Source organism: Chlorocebus sabaeus, chromosome 20 (assembly GCF_047675955.1).
Source record: "Chlorocebus sabaeus isolate Y175 chromosome 20, mChlSab1.0.hap1, whole genome shotgun sequence".
Lineage (NCBI taxonomy): Eukaryota > Metazoa > Chordata > Mammalia > Primates > Cercopithecidae > Chlorocebus > Chlorocebus sabaeus.
Genome location: NC_132923.1, coordinates 95594966 through 95605418, shown reverse-complemented (window position 1 = coordinate 95605418; position 10453 = coordinate 95594966). Strand labels below are relative to the sequence as shown.

General features: G+C 56.8%; 1 protein-coding gene across 1 annotated transcript; it reads right to left on the bottom strand.

The window, feature by feature from the left end:
- Nucleotides 1–4000: 4000 nt before the first annotated feature.
- On the bottom strand, nucleotides 4001–9974 carry EDN2 (endothelin 2). Its single transcript, XM_007979207.3, has 5 exons — nucleotides 9801–9974; nucleotides 9310–9466; nucleotides 7705–7827; nucleotides 6324–6422; nucleotides 4001–4730 (listed from the first exon to the last, which is right to left on the bottom strand). Exons 1-5 carry the CDS (start codon nucleotides 9946–9948, stop codon nucleotides 4637–4639), a joined length of 621 nt encoding a protein of 206 aa, XP_007977398.1. The 5' UTR covers nucleotides 9949–9974; the 3' UTR covers nucleotides 4001–4636.
- Nucleotides 9975–10453: the final 479 nt, after the last annotated feature.

Below are 10453 nucleotides of genomic sequence, written 5' to 3'. Positions count from 1 at the left end.
ATTAATACAGTCTGGGGGCCCAGACTGCCTGGGTCCACATCCCAGCTTCGCTGCTTTTGCTTTCTGACTGCATGACCCTGGGCAGGGAAATTCGCTTCTCTGAACCTCAGTTTCCTCATCTGCAAAATGGAGATGAGAGCAACACTTATCTTACTTCTTGTAAGAAAAGTGAATGCAATGTTCTCACTAGTACTCAGTGTACCAGCAGAGTCTGGTGCGCTGACAGCCTCAAGGCCTGTTGGCTATTACAGTTACTATGACTGTTTTATTAGCTGTGAAGGGACTGGATGACACGTGTGTGCCTGGAGGCAGGGGCTGGCCCCCCAAGTCCCCGTCCCCCAGTTCCCAGCCTGCAGTCCCCCTCGCTGCCTTCAGCACCAAGTGATCGACAGATTGGGCCAGTGGCATCCTGGCAAGCCTGTCCTGGCAGCTGCTCCCACAAGGCGAGGCCCTGTGAGCTGCAGAGAATTAATTAGGCTGCATTCCTCTTCCAGGGCTCCTGGCGGGCCCGCACACGGCCCCCTTCTTAGCTGCCGAGGGCTTTTGGCTTGGATCCCTGGCAGGCCAAGGCGAGGCCCACACTCTGCTCTCCCCTGAGAGGGGCTGGGAGGGCCCTTGTGAGCTGGAAGCATTGGCCGGGAAGAAGCCAACAATAAACCAGCCGCCCAAGGCCAGCTCCCGTCCTGGCTCTCCCTCGTTCAGCAACCTTCGCTGGCTACCTATCACTCAAGTTCAAATTCCTGGCATGGGATGCTATTCCCAGCCTGGCCCCTGCTGATCAGGCCGGCTGTCCCTCCCTGGACTCTCATGCCCTGGCCAGATCTGCCTTACACCATTCCCACCAAGCCCTTTCCCTCATCCCAGACTGCACAAGCCCTGCCCGTCCTTCAGCCCCCATCCCACCAGCTGGAAGGCCAGCTCACGACATACTCCACCTCTGGCCCTTCACTTTGCTCTTGTCTGTCTCCCCTGCTAGGCTGTGAGACCTGAGCAGGCAGCCAGAGAGGTTTCCAGAGGCCTGAAGCCCTGATGGAGGGCATTCTGGGCATGGTAGTATTCTCCTGGAAGGCATTTTCTGAGGCTGTGGTGGGGGTGACAGCGGTGGCGGTCTCTGCTTCCTAGAGCACCTCCATGCCGGGTGCTCGGGGCTTGGTCTGGTGCTCAGGCATGCACTGCCCCTACCTGCCTGCCCCTTCCAGCCATTCCCAGGACCTCGCCTTTAACTCCCCAAAACAGCTGGGAATACCTCCCTTCCTATGAAGACAGGAACCTTCACCTATGCTGTTTCCTCTGCCTGGAACGCTCTTCTCCACCCTCCTCCTTGACTGATTTCCCCAGAGTTGGGCTAGGTCCCCTTCTCCAGGAAGCCACCCTGGGCTCCGCCTCCTCAGGGGCTCCATTTCAGTGTGGACATACCCTATCAGAGAGGTAAGATAGGTTGGAAGTTAAGAGCCTGGGGTTTAAAACCCAGCTAAGCCACATCCTAGCTGTGTGACTCTGAGCAAGTTACTAACTGCTCTGTGCCTCAGTAACCTTTCCTATCAAATGGGAATAGTAATGACAGAATTTGCTGCATAAGGTTGCTGAAAGGAACTAAGGAGTTAATACGTGGAAAGCACTTAGTAAGTGCTCTGTGAATGTTTGCTATGATTCTTATCTTCATGTTTAACCACTGTTTTCTTGAATGACTCTCCTCTTGGCCTGTGAGGCAGGAGCTGTGTCTGTCTTGCTCACGAGAGGCCCCCCAGAGGTGATTATTCATAACTGTTGAATTAACGGATGGCCACATTCCAATAGTTTGTCACCGTGATTAGGCAAATGACTTTTCTGAGCTGAAGACCTAGCTGCCCGGACTCTATTTTCAATGAGAGACAGAGAGAGAGAGAGAGAAACAGAGAGAGAATATTCCACAGGGCTCTTTCCTGAGCGAGGGCTGTGGAGAGGCAGCAAAGGCCCCGTCCGTAGCCTCACAGCCCCGGAAACAGGACCTAACTTCTCTCTGACTCAGCTTCCTCCTGTCCACATAACCCGAATAAATCTGGGTCATCCTGTGCCCCCTTCTGGCCAGTCTCTGCCTAGTGTTCCAGTCAAAAGGAACACAAATTTGACTCAAAAAACCTTGAAAAGAGCCTGTTCTATATTTATGGAAAAGGCAGGAGGAGGGGAGATTTTGGGCCAGAAAACCCAAGCTTCCTGACGCTTAGATGCCTTCTTCCCGGGGTTCGGTTTGACCTGGTGGCTGCTCCTCGTAACTTTTTCTCTGCTTCCTTCCAAACTCTAGCCCACCTTCCCCACCGTGGCTGAAATGCCAGCTACCTGGAGGGTGGGTTAGAAGCAGGGACAGACTTCGGGTATATGTGACCCCGTGGCCCTGCAAACTTCTTGTCCCATAGAGAGGTATGGCTGGATGAGGGCCAGAACGGGGCCCCCGAAGTGTAGGGCCCCAGCTGGAGGCCCCTGTTTCCCAGGTGTATGGGTCTAAAGGACTGTAGTGTCACCCTTACCTGTCCCTGCCTTCTGGGCCTCCTCTACTCCTTTAATCATCTCGGTTGCTCAGTCATCTGGGTCACTGATCTCTGAACCCTGGCCAGGGTCCCCGGGGCCTGTGCCAAGGGTGGTGAATGCTTCTCTCCAACACACCCTCCGCTAGGTTCTCCTCTTGCTGCTGCCAGGCCTCTGTCACAGCTGCGGCCCTAGGGCTGCCTTATCCAGCTGCCTGACCTGACCATGGGCTGTTGCGTTTGGATTTTTGAGGGACAGGATCATGTTGAATGGGAGCCTGTGATGCACTCCCAGGGAGCGATGCTCCCCTGGCATCAGGCTCAGATGGAACGTGAGAGGTGCGCTCCGGCCCTGGGCTGGAGTAAGCAACAAGTGCCTCGGCTGACCCCGTGACACCAGCGTCACCACCGGGATGCACAGAGGATCCCTAAGGACTTATGATGACTTTGCTTCTCTGCCGCTGGTCTCCTCATTCACTCAGCCCTGACCGGCCCTCTGTGGCATATTTCCAAAGCCCAGCCCTGCCGAGGTCCCCCGCTGCGCACAGAGCTTTTGTGGGTCCCTGCAACCCACAAGGGGAAGTCCAGGGTCTCCCTATATTGCCCAGGCTGGTCTTGAACTGCTGGGGTCAAGTGATCCTCCCGCCTCAGCCTCTTAAAGTGCTGGGATTACAGTTGTGAGTTGCCACCCCTGGCCTCTTTTGAGTCGTTCTATTTATTTTGCATATCTTTTGAGGCCACAACAGTAGCACCTTTGTCCATAGTCTTCCCTGTCCCACTCATTCCATCATCACCATTGCCAGCCCCACAAGCAGCCTCTGCCTCTTGTCAGGCCTTGGGCTAAGCCTGGTACCATCACTTCTCTGTTTAGTGTCCACAGCAACTCTGCGAGGCGGGGACTATTGCTTCCCATTTTCTAGATGAAAAAAACTGAGGTTCAGAAACTGAAAGAGGTCTGTTCAACATCACACTGCAGTGGTGACTCATGAATTCAATCAGCAAGTATTTATGATGTCCAAAGCCCAAGGTGAGGGGCCAGGCCGGTACCAGGCTGTGGTTCCATCATAGCACCCCTCACTGACCAACGGGGCACCCACAGCCTTGGGATTCACCTGGTCTTCTTCCTTGCTGGACAGTTTTGCTCCAGGCCTTACTGTCAGCCTCGCCTGGGACAGAGCCGCTGGTGTGATGAGTCCCTCCACCCTCGTGTCTTGGCTTCTTCCACACACGCTCCTGGGAAAGGGCTGGCCATTGGTTACTGGCCTGATGGGAACATAGGTCCTGGAATCCTGATGTCACAGCTGCAGGTAGCTGTTGAGGCACATAACAGAAAAAAGCCCAGAGAGCGCAGGCTAGCAGCCAGAGACATCCAGCAAGTGCGGGAGTGGAACCCAGTCACCTGCCCCAGCCCTTTCCTTCTTGTGTCCTTCAACTTCCAAGCGGCCCCTTCTTGAGAGGAGCCTCCAACCCCCTGCCTTGGCCAAGACAAAAAACCAGAGTACGTTTCCTCATTTATTATAAACACAAGTTCGCAGGTAAATAGAGGGTCTAAAAAATACATTAAAATAAATAATTGGGATTCTCGAAGTTCTTAGAGCAAATAAGTTATATACAGATGGGAGAAGCAGAGCAGGCCCTTCTCACTGGGAGGGTCCCGAGGGAATGAGGGTGCAAGGACTCTGGGGAGGGAAAGCTGGAGATGACACAGTCAGCCAGGACACCAGCCCCACGGGAGCCGTCCAGCCTCCAGGCACGCGTGTTCCCAGCTGCACTGTTGCTCCTGCTTTGTAGCCTAGCAGACAGGACACTCCTCAGGATGCAGCCTCCAGATGAATGTACTCCCCATGCAGTTCCTTCCAGCAGAGCTGTGGGCCCGCAGCCAGCGCTGGAGGCTGCTCTGTAGTCTAGAAGCCGAGGGCTTCCCCGGGCAGTGTGAGGACACGGAGCTGCCTTGGAGGAGGCTCCCTCACCAGGGCGAGGAGGCCAGAGCTTGTGCCAATCCTGGTAAATGGGTCCCGCTGTCTGGGAGTAAGGCCCTGGTCCAGGAAGCAGGCAGAGAGTCTACAAGCCTTGGCCACTTCTCTCCTCCTGTCTCCCCACGGGCTTCCTTCCCAATGTTCCTCCAGCTCACGGCACTATCTCTTCCTCCACCTGGAGTGTGTGGGCCGCGGCTCCCGCATCGCCTCCTGCTGTCGCTTGGCAAGGAGGCTCTTGACTGTGGAAATGTCCCTGGGAATCAAGAAGGGTCAACTTAGCATCTCAGGAGATATGGACCGTCCAAGAGCTCCCCACGAGAATAGGGGCAATGGGGCTACAACCCTTGTCCAGATCCTGGGGTCACAGCTGCCCTGGGGTCAGAGAGCGGCCACAGACTGAAAGCAAGGTCTGCACAACCAGCACAGGCCAGCCCAGGCGTTGAAGCTCCTCTGCACATGAGGACTTTAACAGAGCTAATGTTCAACATCAAATGCTGCCAGAATGAGTGGACAGCCAAGCACATCCCTGTGGGTCTCCCGTCATCTGCCTTCCCACTTATTTCCACACCTTTCCGCACCTTTGCTCCTACTCTTCCCCCCAGGCTGTGTGTATTCCCCTCACCCAGATGCCACCTGCTAAAATTCTACTCATTCTTCGAGGTCCAGTTCAAGGCAGTCCAGCCCAGAAAATAGGGCACCCCGCTGCCCTTTGAACCTGGGTGGGTGGCCACATCCTGGCTCAAAGAACTCTCATCTGGGAGCCAGGAGGCTGGCTTCAGTTCCCAGCGAAGGAAACTTGGGCAACGATCTCAGCCTCTCTGATCCCCTTTCTTAGCTTGTAAAACAAAAATAGGCCTGAACTGCCGAAAGTGAGTATAAGGTTGGCCAAGCCACTCTGTACACTATGAAGTGTGTGCGTTTGAAAAGTCTTGTACTCATTTTTTTCATTCTCAGAAAGTTCTTAAGTTTATGTTGGGTCCTGTCCATCCCACCATCCTGCCTTTTCTCCTATTTTTCTGCCGCCCCCAAAAGGTGAGAATCCCTGAGGGGCTGAGCTGGGTCCTGGGACCTGGCCAGCTGTGAGGAGCCCTCAGTGGCAGAAGTGGTAATGGCAGACCCCTCCACAGCTCCCACGGGCACAGATCCTCGGCTACACACTTCATGTGCGTCCACTCATCTGACCTCACAGCAACCCCAGGCGGGGATGGATGGCGCAATTTCCCTGTTTCCCCTGTTCAAATTATAGGAACTAGAGGCACGGTGAAGTGGAGGGGCAAACCCAAGGTCACAAAGCTTGTTCCAGGCTGGGCTGGTGTTCAGATCAAGGAGTCCCTGCCCCAGAGGCTGCCCCTACAGCCACTCTGCTGCCCGGCAGGTGCAAGTGTCTGTTCTTGAGTTGGTTTGGTTGAACAAGCATTCATGGGCACCTCCTAGGGGCCAGGTCTGAGTCACATTGAGGCACCAGGGAGGACATGCAATCTGGGCAGCAGAGAGGGAGCAGGCTGGGCAGGTGGCCCTTCTGGACCCCAGTATGTGTGAGATGCTCCATTCTGCACAGCCTGAACCAACAACTGTGGTCCTTCCCAGTCGTGAGCCTTCAAACCCTCTTCAAAGTCCACTTGCAGACCTAGTGGTAACGAAGAGCACAGTGGGTAAGAGCACAGACTCTGGGGTCAGCCAGATGCCGCTGACTGCTGTGTGACTTTGGGCAAGTGGCTTTCCCTCTCTGAGCCTCAGTTCTCTTTGCTCCCCAATGAGGACCCAGGCCTGCCTCACATAGAAAATATAGGACATGTGCAAGGCATACAGGAGGTGATCAATCTGTGCATGTGTCCCACACCCTCACCTCAGCCTTTGGAGAAGCTCTCCTCTAGTGGCCCCTGTCTTGCCAGTCTGGAACACGTCTGCAGGGGACTTCCGGCTTGGTACTGCCCGGGCTTCAGTCCTGCATGAATAGCATTAGGGCCCAAGTGAGGGACTGCCCAGAGCCCTGAAGCTACCTGGCTGCAGGCCCAGCCCAGCCCCCACCCCATCCCCATCCCCATCCCCACCGGCCTGCAGGAGCAGATCCATTTCCATCCCTGTGCACCTGGCATCTTTCCTTTCCCAGGTGGGGTGTGGACCAAGGAAAACTGAGCTACCACGAATGTGCTCTTAGCCCCAAAAAGAGGCAGCTTTTTTTGCCTTCCCAGAATCTGGCCACCTGCAGCCGCAGGGGAAACTGAGGCAAGGTGGAGCCTCAGCTGGAGCCCCAGAGGAGGAGTTTCTTGTAAACCATCATGGGAACTGGAGCTTGGGACTTTTTTTTTTTTTTGAGACTGAATTTCACTCTTGTTGCCCAGGCTGGAGTACAATGGTGCGATCTCGGCTCACTGCAGCCTCCGCCTCCCAGGTTCAGCCGATTCTCCTGCCTCAGCCTCCCAAGTAGTTGGGATTACAGGCACCCACCACCATGCCCAGCAGTTTTTTTATATTTTTAGTAGAGATGGGGTTTCACCATGTTGTCCATGCTGGTCTCGAACTCCTCAGCTCAGGTGATCCACCTGCCTCGGCCTCCCAAAGTGCTGGGATTACAGGTCTGAGCCACCACGCCTGGCCAGAAGCTTGGGACTTTGAAGCCAGTTTGGTTTTCCCAAATTCTCCATGTGGATGAGGGAAGGAACAAAGCCTCACACCACTTTACAGATGGGAAAACTAAGGCTCAGGTAAGATAGGAGACATGGCAAAGGCTCCCCAGCAACTCTGGGGCTACCCTGGGATGGCGACATGGCCTCCCAACTCCAGATGCCATTTCTTCCCTGAGCAAGTTGCAAAGTCCCCTGAACCTCAGGTCGGAATCCAAAGCCCAATAGGACTTGTTCAGTCAGACCCAGGCCCAAGGCCCGGCCCTCCTTCTGACAAGCTGTGCAGCCTCTGTCTGACAAGCTCTGTCCCCTCTCTGGGCCTGAGTTGCCTCAGCCGTCACTGGCAGACTCTGTCCTGCCCAGGAGTGAGGACATGAGTGTTCCCAGAAGCCCCCAGAGCTGGGCATCGGGAGGCTCCCAGGGGTGACTGGTTCCTGCAGGAAGGGATAGTGCCATGGACCCAAGCAGCCTGTGGGCCCCTGGGTCGCTGCTCACCCCCAACTTGCCACTTCGCTCCTCTGCTAGTCTCCCAGACACCTGCTTCCCAGGGCATGCCTGGGCTTGCAGCTACCCTACGCCCCTGCAGGCTGGGTGCCCACCTACCAGGGCCTTCGAAGGCAGAAGGTGGCACAGGAGGGGTCCCTGGCGCTGGAGCACTGACAGCGCCTTGGCAGGGAGCGGCGCCGGCGTCTTGGCGGGTTTCCCAGGCCGTAAGGAGCTGTCTGTCTGTGGGCGGGCAGCCAGCAAGGTAGTGGTGTGGGGTGGAGGGGGAGAGAGAGAGAGAGAGAGAGAGAGAGAGAGAGAGAGAGAGAGAGAGGAGAGAGAGAGAGGATTAAATAAACCACAACCACTGGCAAGCAGGGACTGTCCACACTGCCCACTGGGACAGCCACCTATGCCAGCAGGTGCCAGTGAAAGGTGACCAGCCCCTGACCTCAAGAAGTCATACCACTGAAGTCACAGGCTCCTCCACAAGGGTCCTGGTAGCCCTTGGCAGGACCCTTCCCTTCTCTGGGCCTGGCTTGGCTCAATCAGAACTCCCAGCATTGGGGGAAGGAAATCTGTGATTCTACCCGAAGTTGGGAATTGGGAACCTCCTAGTCTCTCTCCCCTCTCAGTCTGGCTGGTCCCCCTGTTCTCAAAGAAGGCTCTCAGCGAGCTCTGGAGGAAGGGCAGCCACTCCATCTCCCAGAAGTAAACACAGGCTCGTAGCTACGATGCCCCCACCTGGTCCCCACTCGCCTGGAGGGGTAACAAATGCGCCTTAGAGGCTTGACTTGAAAGTGGGGTGTGTGCGTGTGTGCGTGTTCAGATGGGATTGATTTCAGATTCAGAGTCTGATCAAGTGGGCCAGGGGAAGGGCAGGGGCTGCGGCTGGCTGGACCAGCACTTTCCAGTGACAGAGCTAATTTTAGACGGTGTGGCTGGAGTCCTAGTGACTCCAGGTAGACTCAGCACGCAGGGACTGGCAGGGTTCCCGCCCTAAGCAAGTGTTTGGATGCGGATTAGCTTCACACACGCTTACGTGCAGGGCTTCTCTTGCCTTTTGCAATTTGGGGAAGGGAAAAAAATCACAAACACACACAGAAACTTCAACTGAAGGTATGCAGTGGCCTGGAGGCAGCGAGGGTGCAGGCGGAACAGACAGCACTGGGCTCCCACCCGGGTGTAGCCAGTAGCACAGGGCAGGTTCTCATCTGTCGTTTGAGGGAATATCCTGCCTTATGGGGAGGATGGGGGGCTCCTGAGATGATAATGCACGTGCAGTGCTTGGCAAAGAGCCTGGCATAGTCAAGGCACGGGTGCTGTCACTAATCGTATTATTCTTGGAAGAGCATGCAGAGGCAGCGTGGCAGACACTGTGAGCTCTGGCATTCCCTGACCGAGGATGGCGCCTACCCTTATGATTACCTGTGTGATCTTGGGGAAGGCGCTTAAGCTCTCTGAGCCTCAGTACTTGAATCTGGAAAATGGGGCCAACACTTGCTTACCAGGCTGTCTTAAGAATTCTCAGGAGACAGCCCTCTTTCTGGCTCAGGTGGTCCCCACTCAGGAATTGAAACAATTAACTATTGATGTTAGCCAACGCCCCCACCTGGAGGCCCAGGGAGAGCTGGACTGTGTCAAGCTTCCCTAGCATGCCAGTAGTTCCCACCCTGACACCCTGCCCCAGAGCTCCCCCTGCCCCCCATCCCCACGGATGCTCACTCAGGAGTGTTCACCCAGATGATGTCCAAGTGGCAGAAGTAGACGCACTCCTTGTCGAGCCAGGAGCTGCAGGAGCAACGGCGAAGCCGCAGGTGGGTGCCTTGGGCATGAGGTGAGGATGCTGGCTGCTCCAGGGTGGCAGCAGCCTGGCCCTTCCCTGCATGCACAGGAGGGAGAGAGAGGCGGAGAGGAGGGTTGGGGTGCCTGGCACATCCCGGAGTAGGGGACCCACCGGGCCCCTCCTCTTGCATAATAGAGGGAGTTGGCACTCTTGCTGCTCAACAGCTCCAGGCCAGCCCAGGGAAGTCCCAGCAGCCCGTGGGGAGCCTGGGAGCCTCTGCATTTGCAGAACCGTCCCCCTGTGACCACTGCCGCCAGGCTCCCGCCCCTGTCTGCCCCCAGCTGGCTTGGGAGGCACTGCAGCCCCAGGGGGAGACGCAGGTAGACAGACCCAGGAGCTGTAGGCAGCAGGTGAGGCCAGGGCAGCTCACCTTCATGCAGGGCCACGAGCAGGGCTAGCGCAACAGAGCACCAGGTGGTGGGCATGGAGACCATAGCAGCGGTGGAGCGGGCAGGCTGGCCTGGAGCAGGGAGCGCCTGTTGGCAGCGTCCTGCTGTTAAGCTGAGCAGATAGCTCATTGCCTCGGTGCCCTGGCTGCCTCTTATACCAGGCGTTCTGCCCCACCCCTTCTGGTCCAGCCCTGCCCCGCTGCACCGGCGGGCTGGGAGCCAGGGACACCGCCTCCTCCCCAGGCGCCCGGCCCGACCCAGCCTCTGCAGTGAAGGGGGGAGGGAGATGGAAGGCCCGCTCCTCCCTCTGTGCCTGGAGCACCTCTGGGAGTCCTGAGGATCCCCGGCAGTCCCCAGGGGCCCCTCGCAGTCCAGCTGGACTTCCTCAAGTCACCCCCAGCTGCCCCGAGCCCCCTCCCTCACTCTCTCCGCGGCTGCTCCACAGGTCTTGCCCAGGGCTGTGAGTGTGGAGGAGGAGGTTCCATGAGCAAAACCCTTCTCCTCGGAGGAGACTCTGCCATCTATCCTGCCTGCCCTCTGCCAACCAGGCTGAGGATGCCCCTCTGTTGTGTGGGATGTGAAAGGCCCACGCAAGGCTGTTTGGCCTTGGGCGAGTCAGAGCCCTCTCTGGGCC

Bases quoted from the DNA above. Each gene is read 5' to 3' on its own strand.
- EDN2 (XM_007979207.3), bottom strand. From the start codon at position 9,948: ATGAGCTATCTGCTCAGCTTAACAGCAGGACGCTGCCAACAGGCGCTC. The intron at 9,467-9,800 runs GTGAGCTGCCCT...CTGTGCATGCAG, and splicing joins GCTCGTGGCCCTGCATGAAG to GGAAGGGCCAGGCTGCTGCC. The intron at 7,828-9,309 runs GTGAGCATCCGT...GCCCGCCCACAG, and splicing joins ATCTGGGTGAACACTCCTGA to ACAGACAGCTCCTTACGGCC.